Consider the following 13584-nt stretch of genomic DNA (forward strand, 5'->3'; position numbering starts at 1 on the left):
CTAATAAAATGGGTTGAGCTTGTAGGTATAATCAGATCTCATTACTTTATCACATTGTGTACATATATCTGCTTCTTTATTTTATATCTGTCCATAAACCAATCACCAATACTTGGAGAGAACAATGGGAAATTAACATTGTATTACTTATCTCTTCTTTAACCCACTGGGAGTGTAATGTCTTCTGGCTGTGTTAACACAGCTTGGCCTCAAGGCCAAAAACTTTCAGGATAGGTGGGGATACCACAGGCTAAATAAACTAATTTAAATGCTAATATAAGGTTAATGGAAATACTTGGAAACAATTTAATACACTCCAGCAGGTAAAGTGGATCATTGGGAACAAATTAAAGGGGAGAAAATGTTTGAGTAAACTGTCCCTTTAAACCTAGTTAGGCTTATATGCTAATTTCTAAGCCCTTGAAAGCCATCTCTTGTGCATTTTGACAGTTTTTCACAGCTAGACAACACTAGTACATGTGTGCCATATAGATAACATTGTGCTCACTTCTGTGAAGTTATTTGAGTCGGCACTGATTGGCTAAAATGCATGTCTGTCAAAAGAACTGAAATAAGGGGGCAGTCTGCAGAGACTTCGATACAAGGCAATCGCAGAGGTAAAAATTATATTAATATAACAGTGCTGGTTATGCAAAACTGGGAAATTCTTTATTTTCCATCTTTTTAAACAATAACAATTCTGGAGTAGACTGTCCCTTTAAGGGAAAACAATGAGGGTATGGGGGACTACCTTTTACCTGTTTCTTAAACTGCAGCAATGCACTACTGGCTGCTAAATACATCATGTAACCCAATGACAAGAGAGACACTGTGTAGCCAGCAATCACCAACTACCTCCCAGTATTGCATTTCTGCTCCTAAGCCTACCTAGATATGCTTTTAAAAAAAGCTCTAGCTGAATATTGAATGTTTAATTTTGATTTTACTGTCTGTTCTAAGTATACATTGTGGTTTTTTTTTTTGTTTTGTTTTTTTTTGTTGTTTTTAAAACAGAATGAACATATTTCAAGTATGAGCCCTTATACCTAAAATATTCACTATGTTAATGTATGATATTACATTTTCTGCCATAGGTTCTTCTGATTCTTCACCCTGGAATGATGATGATTATGACGATGATGATTTAAATCGTTCCCAACCTCATATTCCAATCCAAGAACCATTTACTTGTCTAAATATTAATGGTCAGTATATTTTTAATGTTAAGTGCTGTTTTAGAGAAAAAAAATCAGTTATATTAAAAGAAAAAGAAAAAGCGTTAGATGAAGAGGTTTATTTGAAAGTTCAGTTCCAAGTCTTTATGTATTTTTCTAGAGGTGTATATGGTTGTATGGTGGCAGACCCACTCATTTTTATGATTGTCACATAAGTTTATTGGCAAGTAGGGCAGTTGGGGCATACTCACTTCAATAGTAGGGATGGGCAAATGTGGTGAAAGTGCATTTAGCTTAGTAGAACGAATATTCCTGTGCACATTAGTTTTGGACAAAGGAATGTTGATAAAAAGAAAATCCTTTAAAATTCAGTAAACAAATGTTATTTCTTTCATGTAATTAGCAAGAGTCCATGAGCTAGTGACGTATGGGATATACATTCCTACCAGGAGGGGCAAAGTTTCACAAACCTCAAAATGCCTATAAATACACCCTCACCACACCCACAATTCAGTTTTACAAACTTTGCCTCCTATGGAGGTGGTGAAGTAAGTTTGTGCTAGATTCTACGTTGATATGCGCTCCGCAGCAGGTTGGAGCCCGGTTTTCCTCTCAGCGTGCAGTGAATGTCAGAGGGATGTGAGGAGAGTATTGCCTATTTTGAATGCAGTGATCTCCTTCTACGGGGTCTATTTCATAGGTTCTCTGTTATCGGTCGTAGAGATTCATCTCTTACCTCCCTTTTCAGATCGACGATATACTCTTATTTATATACCATTACCTCTGCTGATTTTCGTTTCAGTACTGGTTTGGCTTTCTACAAACATGTAGATGAGTGTCCTGGGGTAAGTAAGTCTTATTTTCTGTGACACTCTAAGCTATGGTTGGGCACTTTGTTTATAAAGTTCTAAATATATGTATTCAAACATTTATTTGCCTTGACTCAGGATGTTCAACATTCCTTATTTTCAGACAGTCAGTTTCATATTTGGGATAATGCATTTGAATCAATCATTTTTTCTTACCTTAAAAATTTTACTTTTTTTCCCTGTGGGCTGTTAGGCTCGCGGGGGCTGAAAATGCTTCATTTTATTGCGTCATTCTTGGCGCTGACTTTTTTGGCACAAAAAATCTTTTCTGTTTCCGGCGTCATACGTGTCGCCGGAAGTTGCGTCATTTTTGACGTCCTTTTGCGCCACAGATGTCGGCGTTCCGGATGTGGCGTCATTTTTGGCGCCAAAAAGCATTTAGGCGCCAAATAATGTGGGCGTCTTATTTGGCGCTAAAAAATATGGGCGTCGCTTTTGTCTCCACATTATTTCAGTCTCATTTTTTCTTTGCTTCTGGTTGCTAGAAGCTTGTTTATTGGCATTTTTTCCCATTCCTGAAACTGTCATTTAAGGAATTTGATCAATTTTGTTTTATATGTTGTTTTTTCTCTTACATATTGCAAGATGTCTCACGTTGCATCTGAGTCAGAAGATACTTCAGGAAAATCGCTGTCTAGTGCTGGAACTACCAAAGCTAAGTGTATCTGCTGTAAACTTTTGGTAGCTATTCCTCCAGCTGTTGTTTGTATTAATTGTCATGACAAACTTGTTAATGCAGATAATATTTCCTTTAGTAATGTACCATTGCCTGTTGCAGTTCCTTCAACATCTAAGGTGCAGAATGTTCCTGATAACATAAGAGATTTTGTTTCTGAATCCATCAAGAAGGCTATGTCTGTTATTCCTCCTTCTAGTAAACATAAAAAATCTTTTAAAACTTCTCTTTCTACAGATGAATTTTTAAATGAACATCATCATTCTGATTCTGATGACTCTTCTGGTTCAGAGGATTCTGTCTCAGAGATTGATGCTGATAAATCTTCATATTTATTTAAAATGGAATTTATTCGTTCTTTACTTAAAGAAGTACTAATTGCTTTAGAAATTGAGGATTCCGGTCCTCTTGATACTAATTCTAAACGTTTAGATAAGGTCTTTAAATCTCCTGTGGTTATTCCAGAAGTTTTTCCTGCTCCTAATGCTATTTCTGAAGTAATTTCCAGAGAATGGGATAAATTGGGTAATTCATTTTCTCCTTCTAAACGTTTTAAGCAATTATATCCTGTGCCGTCTGACAGATTAGAATTTTGGGACAAAATCCCTAGAGTTGATGGGGCTATTTCTACCCTTGCTAAACGTACTACTATTCCTACGTCAGATGGTACTTCGTTTAAGGATCCTTTAGATAGGAAAATTGAATCCTTTCTAAAAAAAGCTTATCTGTGTTCAGGTAATCTTCTTAGACCTGCTATATCATTGGCTGATGTTGCTGCAGCTTCAACTTTTTGGTTGGAAACTTTAGCGCAACAAGTAACAGATCATGATTCTCATAATATTATTATTCTTCTTCAACATGCTAATAATTTTATCTGTGATGCCATTTTTGATATTATCAGAGTTGATGTCAGGTTTATGTCTCTAGCTATTTTAGCTAGAAGAGCTTTATGGCTTAAGACTTGGAATGCTGATATGGCTTCTAAATCAACTCTACTTTCCATTTCTTTCCAGGGTAACAAATTATTTGGTTCTCAGTTGGATTCTATTATCTCAACTGTTACTGGTGGGAAAGGAACTTTTTTACCACAGGATAAAAAATCTAAGGGTAAAAACAGGGCTAATAATCGTTTTCGTTCCTTTCGTTTCAACAAAGAACAAAAGCCTGATCCTTCATCCTCAGGAGCAGTTTCAGTTTGGAAACCATCTCCAGTCTGGAATAAATCCAAGCCTTCTAGAAAGGCAAAGCCAGCTTCTAAGTCCACATGAAGGTGCGGCCCTCATTCCAGCTCAGCTGGTAGGGGGCAGGTTACGTTTTTTCAAAGAAATTTGGATCAATTCTGTTCACAATCTTTGGATTCAGAACATTGTTTCAGAAGGGTACATAATTGGTTTCAAGATGAGACCTCCTGCAAAGAGATTTTTTCTTTCCCGTGTCCCAGTAAATCCAGTGAAAGCTCAAGCATTTCTGAATTGTGTTTCAGATCTAGAGTTGGCTGGAGTAATTATGCCAGTTCCAGTTCTGGAACAGGGGATGGGGTTTTATTCAAATCTCTTCATTGTACCAAAGAAGGAGAATTCCTTCAGACCAGTTCTGGATCTAAAAATATTGAATCGTTATGTAAGGATACCAACGTTCAAAATGGTAACTGTAAGGACTATCTTGCCTTTTGTTCAGCAAGGGCATTATATGTCCACAATAGATTTACAGGATGCATATCTGCATATTCCGATTCATCCAGATCATTATCAGTTCCTGAGATTCTCTTTTCTGGACAAGCATTACCAGTTTGTGGCTCTGCCGTTTGGCCTAGCTACAGCTCCAAGAATTTTTACAAAGGTTCTCGGTGCCCTTCTGTCTGTAATCAGAGAACAGGGTATTGTGGTATTTCCTTATTTGGACGATATCTTGGTACTTGCTCAGTCTTTACATTTAGCAGAATCTCATACGAATCAACTTGTGTTGTTTCTTCAAGATCATGGTTGGAGAATCAATTCACCAAAAAGTTCATTGATTCCTCAGACAAGGGTAACCTTTCTGGGTTTCCAGATAGATTCAGTGTCCATGACTCTGTCTTTAACAGACAAGAGACGTCTAAAATTGATTTCAGCTTGTCAAAACCTTCTGTCACAATCATTCCCTTCGGTAGCCTTATGCATGGAAATTCTAGGTCTTATGACTGCTGCATCGGACGCGATCCCCTTTGCTCGTTTTCACATGCGACCTCTTCAGCTCTGTATGCTGAATCAATGGTGCAAGGATTACACAAAGATATCTCAATTAATATCTTTAAAACAGATTGTACGACACTCTCTAACATGGTGGACAGATCACCATCGTTTAATTCAGGGGGCTTCTTTTGTGCTTCCGACCTGGACTGTAATTTCAACAGATGCAAGTCTCACAGGTTGGGGAGCTGTGTGGGGATCTCTGACGGCACAAGGAGTTTGGGAATCTCAGGAGGTGAGATTACCGATCAATATTTTGGAACTCCGTGCAATTTTCAGAGCTCTTCAGTCTTGGCCTCTTCTGAAGAGAGAATCGTTCATTTGTTTTCAGACAGACAATGTCACAACTGTGGCATACATCAATCATCAAGGAGGGACTCACAGTCCTCTGGCTATGAAAGAAGTATCTCGAATTTTGGTTTGGGTGGAATCCAGCTCCTGTCTAATCTCTGCGGTTCATATCCCAGGTATAGACAATTGGGAAGCGGATTATCTCAGTCGCCAAACGTTGCATCCGGGCGAATGGTCTCTTCACCCAGAGGTATTTCTTCAGATTGTTCAAATGTGGGAGCTTCCAGAAATAGTTCTGATGGCGTCTCATCTAAACAAGAAACTTCCCAGGTATCTGTCCAGATCCCGGGATCCTCAGGCGGAAGCAGTGGATGCATTATCACTTCCTTGGAAGTATCATCCTGCCTATATCTTTCCGCCTCTAGTTCTTCTTCCAAGAGTAATCTCCAAGATTCTGAAGGAATGCTCGTTTGTTCTGCTGGTAGCTCCGGCATGGCCTCACAGGTTTTGGTATGCGGATCTTGTCCGGATGGCCTCTTGCCATCCGTTGACTCTTCCGCTAAGACAAGACCTTCTGTCGCAAGGTCCTTTTTTTCCATCAGGATCTCAAATCCTTAAATTTAAAGGTATGGAGATTGAACGCTTGATTCTTGGTCAAAGAGGTTTCTCTGACTCTGTGATTAATACTATGTTACAGGCTCGTAAATCTGTATCCAGAGAGATATATTATAGAGTCTGGAAGACTTATATTTCTTGGTGTCTTTCTCATCATTTTTCTTGGCATTCTTTTAGAATTCCGAGAATTTTACAGTTTCTTCAGGATGGTTTAGATAAAGGTTTATCCGCAAGTTCTTTGAAAGGACAAATCTCTGCTCTTTCTGTTCTTTTTCACAGAAAGATTGCTAATCTTCCTGATATTCATTGTTTTGTACAAGCTTTGGTTCGTATAAAACCTGTCATTAAGTCAATTTCTCCTCCTTGGAGTTTGAATTTGGTTCTGGGGGCTCTTCAAGCTCCTCCGTTTGAACCTATGCATTCATTGGACATTAAATTACTTTATTGGAAAGTTTTGTTCCTTTTGGCGATCTCTTCTCCCAGAAGAGTCTCTGAATTATCTGCTCTTTCTTGTGAGTCTCCTTTTCTGATTTTTCATCAGGATAAGGCGGTGTTGCGAACTTCTTTTGAATTTTTACCTAAAGTTGTGAATTCCAACAACATTAGTAGAGAAATTGTGGTTCCTTCATTATGTCCTAATCCTAAGAATTCTAAGGAGAAAGCGTTGCATTCTTTGGATGTTGTTAGAGCTTTGAAATATTATGTTGAAGCTACTAAGTCTTTCCGAAAGACTTCTAGTCTATTTGTTATCTTTTCCGGTTCTAGAAAAGGCCAGAAAGCTTCTGCCATTTCTTTGGCATCTTGGTTGAAATCTTTAATTCATCATGCCTATGTCGAGTCGGGTAAAACTCCGCCTCAAAGGATTACAGCTCATTCTACTAGGTCAGTTTCTACTTCCTGGGCGTTTAGGAATGAATCTTCGATTGTTCAGATTTGCAAAGCAGCAACTTGGTCCTCTTTGCATACTTTTACTAAATTCTACCATTTTGATGTATTTTCTTCTTCTGAAGCAGTTTTTGGTAGAAAAGTACTTCAGGCAGCGGTTTCAGTTTGAATCTTCTGTTTATGTTTTTCATTAAACTTTATTTTGGGTGTGGATTATTTTCAGCAGGAATTGGCTGTCTTTATTTTATCCCTCCCTCTCTAGTGACTCTTGCGTGGAAAGATCCACATCTTGGGTAATCATTATCCCATACGTCACTAGCTCATGGACTCTTGCTAATTACATGAAAGAAAACATAATTTATGTAAGAACTTACCTGATAAATTCATTTCTTTCATATTAGCAAGAGTCCATGAGGCCCGCCCTTTTTTGTGGTGGTTATGATTTTTTTGTATAAAGCACAATTATTCCAATTCCTTATTTTATATGCTTTCGCACTTTTTTCTTATCACCCCACTTCTTGGCTATTCGTTAAACTGAATTGTGGGTGTGGTGAGGGGTGTATTTATAGGCATTTTGAGGTTTGGGAAACTTTGCCCCTCCTGGTAGGAATGTATATCCCATACGTCACTAGCTCATGGACTCTTGCTAATATGAAAGAAATGAATTTATCAGGTAAGTTCTTACATAAATTATGTTTTCTATTTTTTGATAATTTTTATTTATGAATGTTCATAATTAGATTGAATTAGAAATATTACATTTAAAGATAGCATTAGAAATACTATCACATTAAACAATTGTTATAATATTGTACACACATTTGAAATTTAAAATGAACAAATGTGTTCAAATTTGTGATCCTGATACGAGTTAACTTGATGCTAATGATTAGTAATAATATAACACAGCTAGGTTTTAGGTCTATAATGTATAGTGGTGTTATATTAAATAAAATATATGAAAGTAAAAATGGTTTCACTATATATCACAATTAAGCACTACAGAATATTATAGGGACAGGGCTCTGGATCCTGCAGGATTCATTCTAGCCTCTGGGGCAGTGGAACAAAAACACAATGTTCAAAGCTAGTTTTAGTATTTTTTTTTTTCTTTATGGATAGTTATTTAACCCCTTAATGACAGCTGCGGGTCTTGGCGACAGAAGTGAGACCACCCTATTTCTGCATGCTCAAGACCATGCAGAAATGGCACAGCCTCGCTGCTGTCAGCAAGACCCATGATGTTAAAGCACTGAACACCCCTTGCAACATGTGATGTACAAAGGTATGTCGATGTTGTAAAACATTTTATGAGACCATTAAATATTGTTTATTGTTCCTTTCAAAAAATTTGTCATTAAATAGGGGCAGCATACTCTCTGTGTTGGTATTGACCTTGATTATACACCACAATTTTTAACAAATTAGAGTTTATTTTTACCCTAAAATGTCCCTTTTTAAATGTGCAAAAGAAAATGCTTTAATGTTTTAGAACATGTTTTTTGTAGAACTAGTGTTTGTATATAACTGTTTAACTCCAGCAAACACACACAGTGAGCAGATGACAAGAGGCATGTGTGTAGCCATCTATTACCAGCTAGCTCCCAGTAGTGCATTGCTGCTCCTGCGCATACCTAAGTATGTTTTTTTTAACAAAAGATACAAAGAGAAGGAATTAAAATTGATGGGAAGTACTTTTAAAAAGCATGCTCTGAGTCATGAAAATTTAAATTTGACTTGCATATCCCTTTAACTGACCTTCAAACATCCGGTCACACCAAGCCTAAAACCATTGAAAAGGCAAAATATTAACCTCCTACACTATGGTCATTAAAATTCCTATAAACTTAGAACTACTCATCTTGGGCAAATGTCAACATTTTAGAGTAAATCACAATGAAATATACTTAATGTCTGTGTAATAAGAAAAAAAATGAATCCCCAGCTGCAAAATCATTTTTCTATAGATACCAGAAGCTCTACCACAAATTAAAATAAAAGGGTCAGAATAAATGTCAGCACCTAATGCTGTTCCTGTCTTTCCCGCTTCTCTATGGTTCCGTTTTTACTGTCTACTGTTTGACTAGAGTTTAAATTCACCAAATATTACTGTGTTTAGAGTAAGGGACACTAAACACCTTGTTATTACATTGTTCTGTAGTCTCCCACTAGATTAACATATCAGCAGAGTCTGAATGTTCTTAGAATAGATTAACACCTTGTTTGCTGCAATTATTTTTCAGTGGTCAAACTCAACTTACTACTTTCCTTATTTGGATAAGCCATTCCGGACTTGAGTCTGGAGCTTGCCACTGGCTTTGTGTCAATAAAATCTTCATGATTTGGCATTATCAGAAAAAAATAACAAACTGCTAATTAAGGGACATGTGGCAAGGTAATGCTTGTGAAGTTGCCATTTGCTCTTTCCGTCTACAGGACTGGAAAAGCTGCAATTTTCAGACTTAAATTCCTAGAAAAGGGGGCAAAATAAATAATGAGAGCATATTCCTGTTATTTTACTGTGCATAATTAAAGGGACATTCCAGTCAAAATATAAATGTACATAGATTTATTGCATTTTTGAATAGAAACATATTTTCAATATACATGTATTGGCAAAAAAATGCTTCTATTAAGAGTTATCACTGTTTTAGTGTTAACATTTTTCTCTGCACGTGCATGTGAAGTATAGCTAGATATTTTCACTGCACCCACATTTTAAACAATGCAGCTGCTCAGATAATCAGTGGGGCTTGTATCATGTCAGCAGTTAACAAATTGAGTCATTACCAGATAGTACAAGCACCTTAGACTCTCCGAAACAAGTGTTGGGTTTAAAATGCTGGTGCACGGTGCATACTTAAATACACTTTTGAAACAGATATAGCTTTTATAAGAAGCCTTTTTGCTAATGCATTTATATTACAAAATTGCTTCTGTTCAATACCAAAATGCACCCATGTGGTTTCTAATTTTGGCTGGAATATCCCTTTTAAGCTTGTTATATTAGTCTTAGAGGGTTTTTGATCCTGATGTTTAATTACTTCCCCTTTAGCGATCTGCAATGCATTTTTTTGCACCTCTCCAAATATTATCAGTTATTTGTAGAGCGCCAATAGGTTCCGCAGCGCTAAATACAATTTGTATATTAGCCCAACAAAAGAAAAGGGGGCGCCCTTGAGAGTATCTATAAATGGTAATATGTAGTATATGAGGTAGCTTATATGTTACCAATAGAAATGCACTTTTCAGTATAAATGATGATACACTGATTCAGTAGTAACTAGTATATATGTTGTGGACAGAGTAAATAGATGTTAACCTATACAATTTGATAATCACAATGTTAATAGGACAGTTGTATCTCACTCAAAACTAGTATATACGTTGTGAACAGAGTAAATAGATGTTAGCCTAAACAATTTGATAATCACAATGTTAATAGGATAGTTATATCTCACTCAAAGATAGTGGTTAATGGGTGACAATGATCACTATATTGTCCTTTATAAAGGTCTTGATAGTAGAATACCAAGGCAGCAATCTGTAGTGGTCCAGACCAGGATCCAATTAAGCAATCTAAAATATCAAACAGAGACAGATGCGCCACATGGCCCAATATTGTAGTTTCCAAATTTATGTAGATTTTACTATATAGTTGAACTCACATGTATTGGAGCACCTCAATTGGTGCAAATGACACAGTCTGGGATCTATAACAGTCACCCAGCAGACCGGCCTCTCGAGTTGTTCAGGGTATTTGGTGAAGCATCCCCAATGATGCTATAGAGACAAGCTGGGATTAATTCAGTCACCCAACAGACTTAGCTCGTGGCATACAGCATGCAATAGTCCTCTCAGTGGTCTTTAGGTCAGTGATATCCTCAGATAAAAACCAGTTCATAGGCAGCAAGTGTTTATAGTAAAAGTTAAAATCACTTTAATAAAATAATATTAAATTGCGACGCGTTTCTCAGTCTCAGACTGTTTCCTCAGGCATAATCAAATATGCCTGAGGAAACAGTCTGAGACTGAGAAACGCGTCGCAATTTAATATTATTTTATTAAAGTGATTTTAACTTTTACTATAAACACTTGCTGCCTATGAACTGGTTTTTATCTGAGGATATCACTGACCTAAAGACCACTGAGAGGACTATTGCATGCTGTATGCCACGAGCTAAGTCTGTTGGGTGACTGAATTAATCCCAGCTTGTCTCTATAGCATCATTGGGGATGCTTCACCAAATACCCTGAACAACTCGAGAGGCCGGTCTGCTGGGTGACTGTTATAGATCCCAGACTGTGTCATTTGCACCAATTGAGGTGCTCCAATACATGTGAGTTCAACTATATAGTAAAATCTACATAAATTTGGAAACTACAATATTGGGCCATGTGGCGCATCTGTCTCTGTTTGATATTTTAGATTGTATATTAGCCATTGGTTATTTGCTTAATTACAGGAGTTACTTTTTTTAAGGGTCTTAATTATTTGCTTCTATATCCCACTGTCATAAATTAGTCATAGAGATATAAAAGGGACAGTACACCATAAGATATATAGATATATAGTGTCAAGGCTAACCATGCTACACATATGTTCCCAATTGGCTTTAGCTGATAACTGCAAATCAATTCAGTTTTATGCTAGATATGTGCATTCAGATGCTTCGTTAGAAATCTAGATCTTCGTATGTTGCGATTGCACAAGAAGGAACCCGGCTCTAAAAAGTGCAGAAGCCACGAACGGTCGTCTTCTTGTGCATTTGGATGCTAACGTAGCATCCGAATGCACGTATCTAATTTGTACTAATATAAAGTATTGGATAGCTTTGTTGTCTGCAGACTCAAGCCCAGCTTGGCTCCTCTAAATAAGGCAAATGGTAGATTGTTTGGATATTGAGAAACAATTGCAGCAAACAAGATATTTAAAAAAAAAAAATGATTTTTAGACTTGGTTGGCATACAATTCTACAGCAAGACAAAAGAAATGTCTTTAAATTGCAAGGTGTTTACTGTCCCTTTTAAATGTTAGTGTTACACTGGGGTATTCGGTATATTATGTTACTCCGATTCTGGCTATAGACTGATTGGATAGGCAAATAGGACCGAGGACCCAGCATGTAGGGAAGACCCACCAGAGGCACTTCCAAGGCTACTGGTATACTACCTACACTCACTGTCATAACTGAACTGCGCTTGTAGCTGTGACTGTTAGTGAGCGAGCGCAGCAGGCAGGCAAAATTTAGTACAGGCCTTCAGCTCTTCCCTACCCCTGATTAAAGATGGGTGGGCGGTAGATGATCAGGAGCACTGATGGCTGCGCTATCAGTAACTAAACAGATAAGTGTGGGCAATTGGGAGCCCTGGCTGGAATTAAAAATCTGTGCCTGGATGGGGGTTTGTTGCTTTGGGGGCTCTAGAGGGTGCAGTCTGGCCTTGAAGGTTGACGGCTCTATTCCTGGAGGTTGGGGGGCCCTGGAGGTGGGATGAAGCATAAAGAGCAGGGTGGGTGAGGCGGTAGATGTCCCATCCCTAATTTCTGCCCTGGGGCCCTGGTTGGTATCAGTCCACCCCTGCTAAAAGGTTTATCTTTGTGTTTTCTCATGTTGTTTCCCCCCACATGGCTTTGTAATTCCCTTATATGGCTCTTCTATACATTTCAGCCAGATGGTTTTGACATTGCATTAAATGATTTCATGCTCCCAAGGAAACTGTAGAGAAGCACTACAAGATTTGATTTGGTTTCATATGGTTCAGGCTTGTTTTTATCACAAGGTAGAATTTCAGTACAACCACAAGATCACAATCTATTAGTATTGAACAAAGCTGAATGATCAAGAAAGGGTTAAACAGGCATTCATGTGTTCTGTTTATTCAGTGCATACTCATGTAAGCTTTTTTGTTTACATGGTTGACTGTTGCTATGGGACTCGTGTAAATCTCTACGCAAGGCTCAACATATGAAGTATTACCTAAAGGAACAAGTAAATAACAAATCTTGCGTGACCAATGACCAGGCTAAAAAGAATCTAAGTTATGATGATTCCATTGCATTGCTATTGATGTGGTGTATATGGTAGAAAATTAAAATTCCTTTTGGGTGTTTGGTATAATTAACTGTCCTATTTATCTTGCTTATAATTAATAGTGGTATAATTAGGGAATGCACAGAGCAAACTATATTATTATTCATCCCTAATTCATTATATAAGAAGAGTTGTTTGCAAGCAAATGGTTGGCTAATTCTGCCAGCAAAATTATTAGCATTGTAATAACCATTGTTTTGTGTTTTTTTTTTTGTTTAAATTGTTTCTTTTTCCTCCCTCCAAATGTCGCATGTTTTATGATGCTATAGTGACAGAAAGCTTTGCAGCGTTTTGTTTTGCATGATGTTTGTTTTTATTTTGTTGACCCATAGCTTTTTTCAAAAAATAAAAATCGGTAAAAAAAATGCTACTAAGAGGGCCTATTCATATGGATATATATGAGGGAAAAAAAACAATTTTGGTTCAAATGCAATTTTAGATAGATATTTATATTGTGTATATTGTCCCCTTAAAAGAAAAAAAAGAGAGGGAACTTATTTTTCTACACAAAAGAAAAATAATATATATAAATAAAAAAAATTCTATTAACCCCTTAAGGACCGAGGACGTCCTCAAAAAAAAAAAATACACTTAACGACCGAGGACGTACGGCGTACGTCCTTGGTCTTGGAAAGAGGTGGACGCGATCCTGATCGCTTCCAGCCGCTTTCCGCTTATTGCAGTGCAATAACCCTGCTTGGCCATCCGATGCAGAGAGAGCCACTCTGAAATTTTTTGGTTAAGAAGTGGGAG

General features: G+C 37.3%; 1 protein-coding gene across 2 annotated transcripts in view; it reads left to right on the forward strand.

The window, feature by feature from the left end:
* IRF6 (interferon regulatory factor 6) overlaps nt 1–13584 on the forward strand; it is a 73433-nt gene that overhangs the window by 40095 nt on the left and 19754 nt on the right. For both annotated transcript variants that reach the window (XM_053706641.1, XM_053706642.1), the window contains exon 4: nt 1095–1205. In XM_053706641.1, the coding sequence (XP_053562616.1) occupies nt 1095–1205 (111 nt within the window). The remainder of the gene's footprint in view (nt 1–1094; nt 1206–13584) is intronic.

This window comes from Bombina bombina, chromosome 3 (assembly GCF_027579735.1).
Source record: "Bombina bombina isolate aBomBom1 chromosome 3, aBomBom1.pri, whole genome shotgun sequence".
Taxonomy (NCBI): Eukaryota; Metazoa; Chordata; class Amphibia; order Anura; family Bombinatoridae; genus Bombina; species Bombina bombina.